General features: G+C 30.3%; 3 protein-coding genes across 3 annotated transcripts; all 3 read left to right on the top strand.

Moving 5' to 3' along the window:
• Positions 1 to 495: 495 nt before the first annotated feature.
• Positions 496 to 5,407, top strand: LOC132758029 (collagen alpha-3(VI) chain-like; the record flags this gene model as incomplete). Its single annotated transcript, XM_060749548.1, has 4 exons — positions 496 to 776; positions 979 to 1,147; positions 1,347 to 1,472; positions 1,660 to 5,407. Coding segments are annotated over 4 exons (1,181 nt in total), but the record flags the coding sequence as incomplete, so codon positions are not given.
• A 3,524-nt stretch (positions 5,408 to 8,931) lies between these two features.
• Positions 8,932 to 13,151, top strand: LOC132758028 (protein jagged-1b-like). The gene is made up of 5 exons (XM_060749547.1): positions 8,932 to 8,980; positions 9,528 to 9,670; positions 11,278 to 11,374; positions 11,781 to 11,894; positions 12,856 to 13,151. Exons 1-5 carry the CDS (start codon positions 8,932 to 8,934, stop codon positions 13,149 to 13,151), a joined length of 699 nt encoding a protein of 232 aa, XP_060605530.1.
• A 201-nt stretch (positions 13,152 to 13,352) lies between these two features.
• LOC132758024 (uncharacterized) lies at positions 13,353 to 16,421 on the top strand. Its single transcript, XM_060749544.1, has 3 exons — positions 13,353 to 13,819; positions 14,076 to 14,201; positions 14,382 to 16,421. Exons 1-3 carry the CDS (start codon positions 13,744 to 13,746, stop codon positions 14,981 to 14,983), a joined length of 804 nt encoding a protein of 267 aa, XP_060605527.1. The 5' UTR covers positions 13,353 to 13,743; the 3' UTR covers positions 14,984 to 16,421.
• Positions 16,422 to 17,279: the final 858 nt, after the last annotated feature.

Below are 17,279 nucleotides of genomic sequence, written 5' to 3'. Positions count from 1 at the left end.
TTGAATTTTTAATTTAATCATAAAGTAGTTTGGAATTGTTTTAGTTAAAGAAAAGATATATTAACTTAGAATTTCGGATAGATAAACTTCAAGTACACCAATGATGTCGTTAAACGGTAGATAAATACATATATTATTAGTTAGAAATATAGTTTTCTTGAAAAAATCTATGCCTATCGAGTCAATTCCTCTTTACGAAATATTGTAAAAATCAATGCTTATATTATACAGACATCTGTCATCCTCCGTCAGAAGTCGTCTTTTGTATTGTAATAGTCTATGTAAATGTTCTACAGATATCAGATTGCGACAGACATTGACTTTGCCTTATTGTAACAATTTATGTCAATCTTTTACAGACATCTGTCATCCTACTTCGTCAGAAGTCGTCTTTTGTATTGTAATAGTGTATGTCAATGTTTTACAGATATCTGTCACCCTACTGCTACAGAAGTCGTCTTTTGTATTGTAATAGTGTATGTCAATATTTTACAGATATCTGTCATCCTTCTCCGGCAGACGTCGTCTTTGTTTTAGATTCATCTGTGAGCATGACAAGACAGGAATTTAATAAACAGCTGGAATTTGTTGCTAATTTTAGCAGTAAAGTTCCTATTGGACCACACGACTTCCAAATTAGTGTAGTAACATTTTCAACTAATGCACATGTAGAGTTTTATCTTAACCAGTATAAAGACAACGTGTCACTCCATGACGCTATAATGAAAGTCAAGTATAAACGTGGGACAACGCGTACCGACAAAGGTCTGAAAGCGGTAAATAAATAATTTATTGAAATTGTTATTTTATTTCAATAAATCGATTTTATTATTTAACCATTTTCAATTAAACTAATATTGGAATTTAACATGCACCCAAATCAAATCAATAAAATATACGCGCCAAATTATTTTTTAACAATTTTGTATGTAGATATCTTTATCATTTATCTCCTATTGATAATAAATATTTCACTAGGTTAGAACAGAAGTATTCACGGCAGGTCATGGCATCGGAATACGTAAAAATGATACAAAAGTTGCGAGATTTGTTTATGTCCTTACAGACGGCATGTCTATAAACAGGGCCGACACTAGAAACGAGGCTAGTGAATTGAAGAAATACGTCGATACAATTGCAGCCATTGGTAAGAAAAAAATATAGCAAAAATATAAGAGAAAACGATCTCTGTGTCAGTTAAAATGTTTCTTAACTTCTGCTTTGAAAAATAAAAATAACCAAAAACCACACACAACAACAAAAATAATGAGTCTTATAGAGAATTCGTATAAAAAATTATCTTCACTTTTGTATACATTATGCCAATTTTAAATATATTATTTCAGGAATAGGAAATGAAGTTTTACATCAAGAACTTTTGGACATTGCCTCCGATCCATCGTTTGTTTACTCTGTTAAAAATTTCAACTCTTTGTACACCGTTCTCAGGCAGCTGGTTCAGTTGTGTGATGGTAAGCATTCTTTTATTGTTTAAACCTGAAAAATATAATAAGCTAACAACCTTATCTTGAATGGCTTACAAAATAATCTGAATATTTTGACATAAACTTTTGCTTATTGTTACAATTATGCAGTTGAAAACAATTTTGACATTCACAAGACTAATGTTTTTATTTAAGAATATATATATCTTTTCAGAATGTAAAACAAGCATGGCGACAGACGTAGCTATCTTTTTAGATTCATCTTATTATATAACAGCAGAACAGTTCACTTTAATGGTAGACGCTATTATGCATATAATTGACACTATGAACCATTTAAACGTAAATGATACACATGTTAGTGTGACCACATTTTCTGATGACATCAAAAATATAATGAATATGGGAGAGACGTTCAACAAAAATGTCATTAAAAGTAAGGTTAACATGGTCTCAAAGTCGCCTGATGAACATCAAGCACAATTACATCTTGAGACCGTTTTTGCATATGTCAGGGATAAAATTTTCAACAAAACATTTTCAATGAGGATTGCAAAGAAACTCCTCCTAATTTTCACTAATGGTAAAGCTCATGTGAACAGCGAAAGCACTTTTGAAAGTGAGAAATCTAAGCTAGAAGCCGACGGAGTAAATATTGTGGCCGTTGGCAGTGGAGAAGACGTTGACATGAACGGGTTAATCAAGCTTGTTACAGATAGGTTTAATGTTTTTGTTACTAGTCATGACTTGCCAATGAACAATCTAGACGTTTTGCAATCTGAATTTGTTTACAGCAAATGTAATCTTACAGGGGTATGAAACTCAACGTCGTACTTTACGATGTGCAACGTGTGTCTTATTGGTATCAGTAAATATTTTATCTAAATTAATGATTATTTGATCATGAAAGTGTTTACTTCAAAGCTCATTATTTTGCTTGTTTGAAATGAAACGAAACTTCTACAAATCCAGTTTTCCTTAGAGCTGATATTGACTAACTTGATCAATTTGTAATCTAAATTGTATTCAATATTTGTAACATCAATCAGATATAAAACAAAGACGAGACCTTTTAAAATGTAAAATTTCGTCGACCGTTTTAAACAGCCAAATGTAATATTTATGTTTCACTCCCAGTCAATAACTTAAAATGAAAATGAACATTTGAACTGATAAGATAATTCAAAGCTGATATGTTTATATTTTTATTTTATCCCGTTTGATATGTTTTTTTTCTTTCAATCTTTATGTTAAACTTGCTTTATATATCCTATTTATTATTTAAGATAGCTTTCCTAGAGATGAAAGAATGTTACGTAAAATGTTTAAACTGCTGAAAATACTTCCTTTTACAGAAATTGTTGTAGATTACCTGATTTATGTAAAACTAGGAGATAACTGATAACAAGTTTTGTTTGCTCATGATTTTTTTATCGAAATATAATCCAAACCCGTCGGCAAATAGATAGTCAAATCTCGTGTAATTTATCATCAGATTGTGATTATTTCAATATCTTAGAGATAATAATCGATCTGGATTTTTTGTGTGTAAAATTCCGTCCTATAGTATTAAATGACACTAAAAACAAGTTATGTCTTGATTTATTAAATCTCTAATTTTCATATCCATGTATATTGGTAGACAGAGTATTTTGAATATACAATTGTAAATGACAATAAGGTTCTACAGCTGCCCATATAGTAATATTTCTTTTATAATTTACCTTGAATATTTTTTATACAAATTGTCTTGAATTTCCTCATGTTTTGTTATTGATAAACGAGAGCTGACCTTTAAAAACGTAGACTTTTGCTGTTGCTTAAAGAGAGGTGGTTAATATATAATCAATCATACAGTTATCAATCTAAATATTTATTTCAAATTATTTATTTATTATATATTTTACCTAATATTGTAAGCGGACCGTGCGGTTCTTTGTCCGTGTTAACGCAGATGTGACACACGCTGATTTTGCGACATGTGTTAGTTCTATAATGTTTTAATAAAACAGAGATAAAAGTGTTAAAACCGTGTACCAAAGACTCGATAAAGTTTAATAAGCGAATGACGATTTTAAAATTTTTTAAGTCATTTGAAAATCTATTTTGTTTTCAAATCAACAACACGACAAGAGTCTTTGATGGCGTCACCGACACGCGCCGGGTAGACTATAGTGATCTTTTTGTTTGTGATTTTTCAAAGAATGAATATGTTTTACTAATATTTTGTAACAATATTCTTCAACTTTATGTTGTTTGTACAGAATCCATCGGCAGTTTAGTACTGAACGGTGTTTATTGGCAGTTTAACACTGGTTATATTCTTCTTTGTGTATAGTAAAACAATCACAAGTCATGTTAGTATAAAATTTGTGTCTTTGTTTTTCTTATTTCAATTTTAAATTTTGCGTTCAATATTATAAGTTAGTGTCAAAAATTAAGCTGTAAATAGATAACTGTAGTTCTTTTCAGTTGTAACTTTACAATTTAAATCAATGTGACAATTCCCAGTGCAAGAATTTTGCTACTGGTATAGATGTGCAGAATATTTTTCTGTTTGTTTTTTGATCTTCCAGAATATAAGTTGTATCGTGAGACAAAAATTGATTTGAATACCAATTATAAAATTCAAAGATTATGATAAATAAAGTTAAATCATGTCTTAGGCATAATGAGTCTTTGTATGCTTCGATGTGATTGGTCCTAGCTGTTATTTTAAATACGATCGACTACTGCTTGAGACGTTAAAAGTGCGTAACAGATATTCCAAATTTCACTATCCCTCATGAATAAATACTCAATAAATGAACATGTGTTATGTTGCATTTGTAAACGTCAACACTACCATATTAAGCCGCATCTACTGTTAACTTAAGATAATTCATTGCTAAAAACACTGATACTGACATGGTTCATTAAAATATAGCATGATGAAATGCAATTTCGTAGATAACTTTAGTACTTATTTATTGAATTTACAACATAATTAATCAGGTCAATCTATCCCTTTACAAGGCAGCACTTCGTCTTATTCGTTCTGCACCAAAGTCGATTTAATGATCAATTTTGTATTCGAAACACCTGAGTGACAAATATATCTGCAAATAATTTCCTTACAGAAACAACATCAGACACAAACAATAACACTACGTTATTTAAATATTAAATGATAACATGCTTGTTAAAGTCCTTGTATAATTATCAACCCACTTTTTTACAACTTTATCACAATTCTTAGGAAAAGTTTAAGACACTCAATTTAGACTACATGAACAAAACAGCCTTTATCAACAGAAGATTTTACCAAATATTAATGAAATATAAATAATCAAAATAATATTTTATTTTAAATGTAAATAATCAGAATAATTTTCGGAGCAAAGCAATTGCTAGTCCAAAACAAACAAAGATAAAGAACAAAGATGTACATGATAACCTTTTGTGCAATTTACTGGCATCATCAGAGCATATAGCCTTTAACACAGTCAATATATTCTTTTTTATCGCAAGATTGAACATGATTCCAGCTGTTCCTAATATGCCTGCAACAAAGTCATCTTTTTCATCGCTGATAAATGCTTAAACATGAACATGGTGAATTTGGTCATCATCTAGACAACAATATGAAAACAGTACTAGGAGAAGCAAATCCAGGGCTTGGAAGAAGGTCGTTATCGTGTTGCAGACCAAGGATAAAGTGGAAAATGCATTATCATGCAACGATAATGCACCAAATATATACTCTAACAATCCAAAACCCACTTTACATATCACAGATGCCAAGAAAATTTTGTGATACTCATTTAGTGCAAAATCACAAGATTTTTTTCCGGTTGATTCTATTTGTTCATCATTTTCACGGAGTTCGTGGAAGTTTTTCAAGTCAAATACAACACTTGTGGTGAAAAGAGTAACACCTGCTACCCATAGTTACACAGAGCAACACACATCAGCCATTTTATGTATCTGAAAATAAAACAAATAACTGTTATACAATAATGAGAGAAATAGATTAACTGTTATATGAGAGAATCATAAAATTATTTGCTATTTCATTATTACGAACGAGGAACATTGGGTTTATCTACCAATCAATAATTAATCGTGATAATCAAGTGAAACCGCTAGAAAGGCAAGTTTATTTTTCAAAAGTGATAGATCATACGAACACTTCTTTGCTCAGTGTTATCTATATTTTATGGATATAAAAAACAGGAACAAAGACAATCTTTCAACCGAGCATGTTTTGCAATGAATCACTCAATGTTCATCTATACGTTATTCGTAACTGTTTCGAAATCAATACTCTTATAAACATCTAAACAACATGTAACGTTCCTACATAATGCGGCATATAATATACTCAACATAAGAATTGCGGAATTAGTTTAATTGACTCTGATCATCCGATGGGCTTAGTCCATCCCCTTAGCTAAATTGGGAGAGCATTTTGTTTGAAATGGATAGGCCTCTAATCCGATTCTCAGAGCAAATATTTTCAGTTTCAACAGATCTCGGTTACCACTGATATTGTCGGATAACTAGTCGGTCACTTGCGAAAAAATTGGTTTTTGCTGGTTAGTTATCCAGGTAGATCGACCGCCAAGATACGACCACAAATGTGTTTAAATTGGCGTTAGACAGACACAAATACAAATGTTCATTAGTGGTAATCAAATTTGCAAAACTCTCATGCCAACAAACAAGATTCAAGTCTATCAAGATCAAGATTATCTTAACTACTATTTGTGCTTTGATCCATTAAGATAAAAGAATTTAACCGGACCTTCATCTATATCATTGTACATTGTGTATTTACAAATTATTATCATTATCATGAGATTATTATCATACAATTTTTATGAGTGCAACGTGTTAGTTACGTCTCGAATGATTTTAATTTTAGCTGTAATAACAGTATCTACAACAGCGCAAAACTTAATTTATCAATATGTTTTTATAAAAACAAAATAATGCTAATTAATTCATCGTCATCATCATTATATCAGATGTTAAAAAAGGGTCTTACCAAGAAAAGTTTCTTCTCAAACTCCCTTTTTCCATCGCACGATATTGACAAACTGATTTGTACTGAACTATATCAATGGTTTTAATTCCGTTATCAGAAAACTGTCAGTCAGGATTTTCCATGTGGGAAACCATTACTTGTCTTTTTATCATTAAAACGTATTTTGGTACTTTTTATTACGTAAGTGCTATAGATAATAAGATCTTTAACTCGGGTTCTTTCACGGATAATTTCTTAAAAGGGGTTCATATGTTTACACTTGAAGACATATGAGCAATGTGTTTAATTCAGTTCTGCTGAACTTAAAAAGCATTACATTTTACTTGACATGCTATTATACATGTAAATACAGCAGTACATTTTCATTGTATTGGTTGAATTTTAGAAACATTGTTGCAATATAAATGTGTTAATAGTTAAACATGTTTTAGTATATTCGTATTATTTTGAGTGGATTACTGATTTAACTGTGAAAATTATATTTGATAATTTAACAGTGAAAATTATCAAATTATGATGCCAAATTTTTTCAATGACGAGACTTCTTTTAAAGATTTTCCCCATATGGTAAATTAATTTTATTTTTGCTGACTATTCTGTCATTGACAATGCTGTTTAGAGAAAAGCAATGCTGAAAATGCAATAACTTTAATTTGAAAACTAATTAAAAGAAAAAAGTCAATGCATTCAAATTCCTTTGCACTGAGCCTTTTGGCTGAATGAAAAAAGGACGAAAGTTCTAAATAAAGTATTTTTGAAGTGTTAGAATCTTAACAACACATATTTGTTCCAATAATTGCAAATGCTAATATTTAAAGACTCAGAGTATCATGATAAAATATTGATTTAAAATGTAGAATGGTATAATGAAAAGAGGCACAATTGCCATGCTATGTGTCATGTGTATCGTTACTTAGTCGCTGTTGATAACACACGTTTAAATTTAATCAAACTTGATTAGGAAAGATTTGATAATAATTAAAGTATGTTCTCATTTCTCCTCCTTTGTTACAATTTTCCTAACTGCAGTAATGTCAAATTGTATTAAAAGGAGCGTAGTTTTTGTTTTAAACATATGTTGCTTATACATTATTATACAAGAAACCGGACAGCATTTGTTATTCTTAGAGAAAATGTTCAGTTATATTTTAAAAATCAATGAAACATTTAATTGAATAATAAAACAGTCCCCCTCATCGCGAAGAAAATTTTGGACTTATGAGGGGCTAAAACTTACCCCAGATCGATCATAAGGTAACGTGTAACTAACGCTGAAAAGCATTTGACTTTATCTCAATCTATTAAGAAGTTGCAGCACTTAAAAATCAATTTTGATGGAAAAAGTCAACGCAAAATAGTGATTTTTGGCAATTTTGAGATGTTCCTTCGTTGCCATGGTAACAGGAAATTTAAGTCTGCGGCATGTTGTTACAAAGGCAATGGTCCAGTCAACATCTGTGCCAAGTTTGAAGCAGTTTTTATAGTTTTATATCAATTTGAACTTTTTAATGGAAACAGCAATTTTCCACAAAATGCTCATGAAGTAATGGGTTAAAAGTGGCCATGATCTTTCTTGATTTCTTGATGTCCCTTCTCGTTTCATGTTATCTAATAACAAGAATTCATTGTTTCAATATTCAAATAAATTTCTTTAGAACTGGTTTAAAAGAAAATGTATCAGATTAAACACATAAAGAACATTGCTCTAAAATGACAGGCAAGCTAGGCATGGTATTTTGGGGGGACAATGATTTTTTAACGATTTCGTGCGGCTTTTCACTTTTTTTAAACGTGTACTTTATCTATTAAATCAAACAATCATTCAACAGGGTTTTAAAGCTTCCCGGATATCTAAAAATGTTATCACATGTTATTTTCAATAACATTCCGATAATTTGCATTGCTTAATATATATTATGCCAGGGTTTTCCTGATGATTTGTTTCGTTATAAATATAGTAAATGTCTCACATTTCTACATATAAAACTCTATATATAAATTAATATCTTTAAATGTATGTTGCAGTATAGATATGGCCATTCATGAAATGAAACATCATTGGGTAAGAAATACTTTTCCTCAATGACATAGTCTGAATAGAAACTTTCAAATGCGCCTGATAAGAAATTAAACGTTTCTTTGGATTTGATCCTTTTTATTTACAGCTCAATCTTCATTCAAAGCGTTTAAACATTTTCGCAACTGTTTAATATACAAGATAACTTCGTAGATAGCAAAACTCTTTTCAATACGGAAGTATAAATTTGAATATTAGCAAATATCAATATTTGGAGAAGACAGAGATGTAAGGTGAAAGATAAAAAATTGAAAAATGTAGTTATATCTAGGATATTGTCGAGTGCGTCACTTGTGTCAGTATTTTTGTTGAAACGATAAAAGATAAGAAACTTCACCCTCACACAAGATTTTTATGATAAAATATAAAAGGGATATGTCATGACGAAGTTTGGAACTAGTTTGCTTATTTTGTTTTCCCTTCTTCAAGGTGAGCTAAATTAAGCATTATGATTTAAAATTCTATAACACTTTTTTCTGCAGTTCATAATTGCATATTTTTTTTTGTTATCAGAACTTTGCTGTCGACAAATATTAAGTTTTGTCTGCTGCCATTACTGTTATGATAAGTGTAAGCATGTTTTAAGGTAAAGAGTAAATATAAGATAAAAGAAACTTCCAAATATGATAAATATCTAGAAATTTTAGTAATTTCGCATAGACTGATAGACGCAACGTGTTGAACAGAAAAAGATACTGAAATGAAGAAAAAAATATTGAGAATTCTACAAGATATCTTAGGTGTAATTAATCACATTGTATCATATCCAGTATTAAACAATAATTTTATCAAGGTGTTAAAAAAGAGTTGGCAATACATGGAATTATTTTCTATTTTCACGTGATACAAAATTGGACTTTTTTACGAAATATATGTAAAATATAACAAATATATCTTTTTTTTGTCATAATAGATTTAAGTGTAAGGAGTAGAAATACTCAAGATAATAACCTTTCTTACGATTGTATTATTTCAGGAATAGAAACGTCTAATCATTGTTACTTTGCACTACCAGAACAAAATGCTAAAACATTCTTGACGTATGGGAGAAAACCAACCAAAGATTGCTGTTATGAAAATAGAGAGAACAAATGCGACTCAGAGCACGACCCATGTTCCGTAATAATTTCATTATCTTTTTTAAGATATAGGCTTTATTCCTTTTACTCATATACATACGTATTTAGTGTAGGGCTAGGAGTTATATAACTGGGTCGATTGCTGTATTGAACAGAAGTATTATAAGACACATACCAGATATAAAAAACAAGGGCTGAAAGTTTTAAATGGGCTCCGTTACGTCGTATTCTAGTTCGTCACAGGTCGAATGATTGAAAATAACACTTGTATTATCGAATTTGGTACAATATGAATGTACTGCATCACATTTGTCATCAGTTTTGAAAGCGAATATTTGTTAACAAGAACATTTTATTGAACATCTCAATAATACTACAAAGTTTTTATGACTGACATAATAATAACATTATCATCAGCATTACCGTTTCCGTCATCACCATCATAATCATCAGCATTAGAACGTCGCTGTTGTAACCATTATCATTATCACCACTACCACCATAACTACCATCATCATCATCACAATGATTATAATGACCATAGTCTTTACTACCATCCTACTTATCATCAATACCAGGAGCATTGCGATTGTAATCATCATCACGAAAGGAGCATAATGTAATTACATTCATTCTTCTATGTATGTATGTATGTCTTTCTGTCATGTTTACCCTCAGCAAATAAAAACAAGATGTTTGTTATAGGTAACGAATTAGGCAGTCACAATGAGCATTATATTGCTTGTGAAAATAATTATGATTATGGTGTTGGAAGCCGTTATGCTGCTGCCTATTAGAAAGATGATAATGGGTCTTTATTATCAAATTTATTATGATGTTGATAATGGTCTTGATGATTAAAAATACAATGATTGCGACGATGATGACGATGGTCATCTTGTTGCGACTCCTTGAAGATGGACGCCTAAAAACCTGAAATATATGTCTTACTGTTCATTGACTTCAGCGATGATGATTACTATGGTTGTGGTGGTGCTTATGGTGATATTATAATATGTAGTTTTATTGTCTTTAATCACAATGCGGCATAACCGTTTCTTTCATTGAGCAAATGAGTATGCCACGCAAGTCAAATGTATTTTTACGGTCAAAGATATCACACACGTTTGACACATTATGTCTTTGAAATGTCCGTCCCTATAGTGATACAATAAAATGATTTGAGACAATTTTACAAAAAAAGGTGAAAAACAGATCAATAGAATGGTTCTATTTATAAAAGACCCGTTACCCCTCAGAAATGCTTTTGAGGTTATTGCACAAATTAAAGCTGTTAATTTTGATGTATATTTACAGTATCAATAATGTTACTCATTGGTCATTTTTTTCATCGTTTGCTTTTTGGCAATAAGATAGTTTAATGCATAGTGAAAAAGTATTGTTTATAGGTACAAAGCCAAAATACTTCTTTGTTTACATTTTGCTACATTTATGATAAGTTATTACACAGTAATTGCTACTTTCTTCAGCTAACACGCATCCAACATTTTCCAAAACAATTATTTAAACATTCAAACAATCATTTTTTTCTCTTTTTGAAAACTAACAATCTATTTTTTCTGAGGCATAATGTGCCTTTAAGGAACAAATCATAATTGTTTTGTTGTTGTTGTTTTTTTGTTGCAGAGAGTGACATCTCTTCTATGTCAACATGGCGGTACATGCTTGAAAGAAGGTAAATGTAATTGCGCAGATGGATTTACAGGAAGACTTTGTGAAATAGGTACGTAACTTGCCGAAGCAAAGGAAATGTGTTGTTTTAGAACTAATCATCATAATAGCAAAAGAAAAGAAAAAGATAGTAAAATGCATTAACCTTTAACCATTACATCATAATTGTTAAAGGAACAAACGCATTTTTAAATGATCGGATTGATACGATCCTAGTATAATGTTGCATTGTGTAATGTGGGAAAAATCAACATACGATAATGTTACAATTTTATTGTCATCTTAATCCATTAGATAATTAATATAAAATTAATCAAAATTACTTTAGAATATGTATTTAATTTCAGAATTTAAAACGACTAATAAGAAAAGCATAAAAGTGTTAAACACACAGTAAACTGTACCATTTCAAAATTAAACTGTTTTATGCAACATGCAACGTACAATTATCATTTTAGACATAAACGAATGCGAGAGCTCCCCGTGCAAGAACAATGCTACTTGTGAAGACAGGGTCAATGGATTTCACTGTCAATGTCCTCCGAAAATATATGGAGTATTATGTGACACAAGTAAGATTTGAAGAGTCTTTTCTTTGTTGTTTCTACTGACAGATCTTCCTTCTTTAGACATTTAAACTAATAACAGCAAGTGTTAAGTGGTTACTCAATTCAGTAAAAAACATAAAATTATCCCGTTTATTTAATTACTCTTCTAGGTCGATGATATAATATTCAGTGATGGTTAGTAATGAGCACCGTTTAGGCCAGTAGAGTGCAGATATGTTAAACTTGACAATATCTCTCTAGCACAAACCACATGAAACAGTTTCTAATTTTCAAGGATATACTAGTATTTCGGTCAATGCCATTGCCAAAAGAAGTCCCATCTATACAGAACAGTGATTCAGTAAGAAGTGCACTTTCTTATGATTCTTATGTTTGTGTAAACTATGCATTTGCTTTTAAACAATACCAAAACCATGCGTGGAGTCAACCACTCAAGTCTATTATTGATATCTTACATTAGTAACTTCATGAAAAATATGTTGCTGGTAAACGCTTAATTAAAAGTGCTGAAATACGGCCTTACATAACGGCTCGGGCGAAATGGAGTTTTCAAAATCTGTCAGAAGTTAAACAAATACTGACAACGTCACACTTGTTGAAGGGGTATTGTCGAGTATAAAATATGCTCTGTTTGTCGAAATGTATTTTAATGTTATTTATTTGTCCTCAAAACAGAAATATGTTTATAACACAAGTTATCAAATATCTGCATCAATCTAAATATGACCATGAAATTTTAATCTTTGTCAGCAAATAGACTGGTCGGTATATGCTTCAATATTTATAGCTTTAAGACAAATCAGTACACCACAGTGAAGCAATAAGACTATAAGAATTGTTTATTGACAGAACGTTATGCAAAACCACGCATATTGCTTCGATGTCATTATATAGAATCATTTTGTTGAATCTTCTAACGCGCGCTCATGACTATATAATGACATTCTTTGTCAATATTTTACAGATATCTGTCACCCTACTCCAGCAGACGTCGTCTTTGTTTTAGATTCATCAGTGAGCATGACAGAGGGAGAATTCAAGAAACAGTTAGAATTTGTGGCAAATTTTAGCAATACTGTTCCAATTGGAATCAACGACACACAAATAAGCGTTGTTACATTCTCGTGTGATGCGCATGTTGAGTTCTATCTGAACCAGTATGAAAATAAGACGTCACTTTATGACGCTATTAAGAACGTAACCTATAAACCAGGTATAACCCGCACTGAAGAAGGCTTGAAAGTGGTAAATCCATTATGACTAAAACGATTAAATAGTTAATATATACATGTATATGAATTTACACTGGAACAGTTCTTTATCTTTATTAAAGGATCAAACTGTCATAAAACAAAACCTTAAGAGGTTAATTGATAAGTGTTCCTCTTTTTGAGGATCATTTATTCCAATAATCTATGTTTTATGTTAGAACATCGCTTAATCTAAGCTTGAAAGATGCTACACTAGTCCATAATAAAGACTAAATTGAATATGACTTAAAGACCAAATATAACTAAATCTGCAATTCTCAACTTGTTTCCAATGCTTTCGGGAGAGTTCCATATCTGTTATTCATAAGAAGAAACGGAAACAGTGTTCTAAATATGTGTCAAAATATTTTCCTTTCACAAATCATCCACTTGTGTATGTGTGTGTTATGAGAGAGTAGTGACATCATCTGTTTATGTCGTGTTTCTTTAAATGCATAAATTCATTGTGATAATGTTATATCATTTTGATTGCTGATAATTCTTCACAGGTCAGAACGAAAGTATTCACTGAAAGTCATGGTATCGAGAGACGTATAAATGGTACAAAGGCTACACGATTTGTTTACGTCCTAACAGACGGCATGTCTACGAACAAGACAAATACTAAAGCTGAAGCATTGAAATTGAAACATGAAGTAGATGCAATTGCTGTCATCGGTGCACATATTAATTATTTTGAAACATTTAAGTAACTAAGTATTTCAAAACTGTTACATTTTAAGTTAACACATTCTTAAAAATGTGTTAACTTGGTGTCTCTTTCATATTAGTGTCTTTAACGAAATGCATTTTGAAAAAAAAAGAAAAGATAAGAACACTTTTTCTAATATAAAAACACCTCTTGTTTTGAATAAGATCATTCTCTTGACAAAAAATGTATGTACATAGAACCAATATTAATATTTATTCGCAGGAGTTGGAAATGAAGTTTTACATCAAGAACTTTTGGACATTGCTTCCGATCCATCGTTTGTTTACTCTGTGAACAATTTCAACTCTTTGTACACCGTTCTCAGGCAGCTGGTTCAGTTGTGTGATGGTAAATATATATTTTGTTGTGTGTGTGTTTTTTTTAACAATTTTTTTAATGAATAAACATCATATTGTTCCCATCAATAAAATAGGGTTGTTTTTCTTGATAACGGGTATTAATTGATTTCTTGTTGCTTACCATGTAGAAAAGACTAGATATTTAATTTTAGTTTATATATCTTTTCAGAATGTGAGACAAGTATGGCGACTGATGTAGCTATCTTTTTAGATTCATCCTATTATATAACAACAGACCAGTTCAATTTAATGGTAGACGCCATTATGCATATAATTGACGCTATGAATCATTTAAACTTAAATGGTACACATGTTAGTGTGACTACATTTTCTAATGACATCAAAAGTATTATGAATATGGGAGAGACGTTCAACAAAAATGTCATTAAAAGTAAGGTTAACATGGTCTCAAAGTCGCCTGATGAACATCAAGAATTACATCTTGAAACCGTTTTTGCATATGTCAGGGATAAAATTTTCAACAATACATTTTCATTGAGGATTGCAAAGAAATTTCTCCTAATTTTCACTAATGGTAAAGCTCATGTGAACAGCAAAAGCACCTTTGAAAGTGAGAAATCTATACTGGAAGCCGACGGAGTAAATATTGTGGCCGTTGGTAGTGGAGAAGATATTGACATGAACGGGTTAATCAAGATTGTAACAGATACGTTTAATGTTTTTGTTACTACTCATGACTTGCCAATGAACAATCTAGACATTCTGCAATCTGAATTTGTTAACAGCAAATGCAATATTACAGGGGAATGAAGTATTCATTGATCTCCTAGTCAATGTCGATTGAGAAAATGAGAGCTTTTTAAAAAACTATATTCATAGATCAAGATAGATATATTAAAGCGATAAACGTAAATTTGATTCAGTCAACTCGTTTGTATTGTTCACAATTATTGTAAGGATTTCAATCTTTTCTAGTGTTTAAAATTTTGAACTGCTCATTATCATTGTAAGGATTTCAATCTGAAGCTGTTCTTTGTTATAGTTAAAATTACCCTATTACATAAAAAGGTAATGTACATAATACCTCGGTATTACATAATTCAGCTGATGTTAATTTGTTCACGCAAATATTGAGAAATTGGGTATAGAAATGATAATGTGTATACCTAAGCTCAGTCTGGATTCCGGTGTCTATACATAAATTAAGTCTATTTGATGAATAAGTAGCTCCAGGAAGTTTAAATTATGGATGGAGGAGTATAGTTCTGCAGATGATTTGTCCATTGAAAATGTATGTTACATGTTTTGAAAGAAAGTATTTGGGGTAAAAAGACACTGCACAAGATGATTGTATAGATGGTGATAATGACTTTTCTATTTTAAGAATGAACTATATTATAATATCATAAAGTACTGATTAAATTTCGTACAAGCAAATGAAACTAAATACAAAAAATCTGATAATATTTATGCATGATGCATGCATGCAACAAATTTTGGTAATAGTAATATATTTTTGTCTTAAGTTAAACAAAGGTCACATGATCAGCTTAAGAATTTGAACGAAAGATAAGATAATTCGAGCAAAGTATAATTTTATCGAACTATTTATAATTTATGTTTCAATCATGCTAAGAACTCATTACAATAATTATATAAAATAGTAAATTTTGTAAATCTTTGCTTCAGTTTTGCCCCCAAAAACTTCAAATAAAAGTAGATCGATGGTCAAGACCGGCGACTTAATCAGAAAATAAATGAAAGATCATGTAATTTGTATAATGTCTTAGAAGACGAGTATCATTTTCACATATAATTAATTCACTTTATGAGACATAAATATATTTTATCAAATATTAGCGAAGACCAGATATGTACAAATTTATAGACTAAATCAATAACGAAAGCCAAATTAATTGTAAGAATGCTTGGCACTTTCCAATTCAATTCTTTCAAAATATTGTAAAGTAATTGAAAAGGCTTTAGAAATATTTATTATTTTCATTTTTTATATTTTTTTCAACTTTGCAATGTCACTTTATCGTATAATACTGTTGTATTTATAATGGGAACATGTATTAATGTTGTATTGTGTTACGGTGTATTCATGTTAACATATATGCATATATGCATATAACATATATGCCTGTTTAGGTTAGTATTTACAAATGTAATAAGTCAAGACAACCCAATTACCAACTTAATTTAAAAAAGGCTTACTTACATGATTAAAAACAGTTAATATGTTACAAACAATTAATAATGAGTCTGTTAAAGTCAAAGACAAAAATATTTAACCGATTGATGAAAATGGAAATCAAAATGTAAAACATCTTGTGTAGTTAACATCTTGACTATCTGAAGCCGTATTTCTGTAGTACATATTTTGTAACCTTATATCATTTTTAACTAGCTCTTGCATCCAAAACTTTTTATTTCCCCTGTTATTTGATGACAGTATAAACTTTATCGAAATGAGAGATTTATTTTTGTCACAGTCTGTATGGACAGATTTAAACAATATTTATCTTGTCTATGTTGTAACAGGTTTCTTGTGATCTAAAATATGTTTGTTAAAGAAAAACATGAAGAAAATAAATCAATAAATCAATATTTAATGCTTCTCTTTGTTTTTTGTTTCATTTAACACAAAATAGTAACACATCACTGAATAATTAATTCTTGGACTCGGGGAAAGTAAACGAGGCTTAATAAATAATATTTTATGCAATAACGATTTATATATAAATAGCATACGATACAATTTTAAAAATCTATTTTTATTCTAGCTCTAATTTATCAACTGACGGACATGCATATATTTCTGTGAAAAGTTATAAACAAAAACATTATAACATATATGTACTATCAGACAATGCATGCACTATTTCCTATATTTGATGCAGGATATTTTCATGATAAAAAAAAAACAAGCTGATTTTTTTCCTTTTTTTTTGTATAAAAATAATAGGGGGAAATTATTATGTTATTAAGTCTTAGTGAGATAATGTAGATTTTGTATCCAGTATCAATGTAGAATTCCAATAACTTTTTATTTTCAGGTGATTTGGAATAACATTAAATACTAATTATGATATGAATACTT

Source organism: Ruditapes philippinarum, unplaced genomic scaffold, assembly GCF_026571515.1.
Source record: "Ruditapes philippinarum isolate M1 unplaced genomic scaffold, ASM2657151v2 ctg4753_1_1_1_1, whole genome shotgun sequence".
NCBI classification, from domain to species: Eukaryota; Metazoa; Mollusca; class Bivalvia; order Venerida; family Veneridae; genus Ruditapes; species Ruditapes philippinarum.
This window is presented reverse-complemented; position numbering and strand designations above follow the sequence as displayed.

Coding starts and splice junctions, on each gene's coding strand:
- LOC132758028 (XM_060749547.1), top strand. CDS start 8,932: ATGACGAAGTTTGGAACTAGTTTGCTTATTTTGTTTTCCCTTCTTCAA. Junction 8,981..9,527: donor TTTGTTTTCCCTTCTTCAAG/GTGAGCTAAATT, acceptor GTATTATTTCAG/GAATAGAAACGTCTAATCAT. Junction 9,671..11,277: donor CAGAGCACGACCCATGTTCC/GTAATAATTTCA, acceptor TTTTTGTTGCAG/AGAGTGACATCTCTTCTATG.
- LOC132758024 (XM_060749544.1), top strand. CDS start 13,744: ATGTCTACGAACAAGACAAATACTAAAGCTGAAGCATTGAAATTGAAA. Junction 13,820..14,075: donor AGATGCAATTGCTGTCATCG/GTGCACATATTA, acceptor ATTTATTCGCAG/GAGTTGGAAATGAAGTTTTA. Junction 14,202..14,381: donor GCTGGTTCAGTTGTGTGATG/GTAAATATATAT, acceptor ATATCTTTTCAG/AATGTGAGACAAGTATGGCG.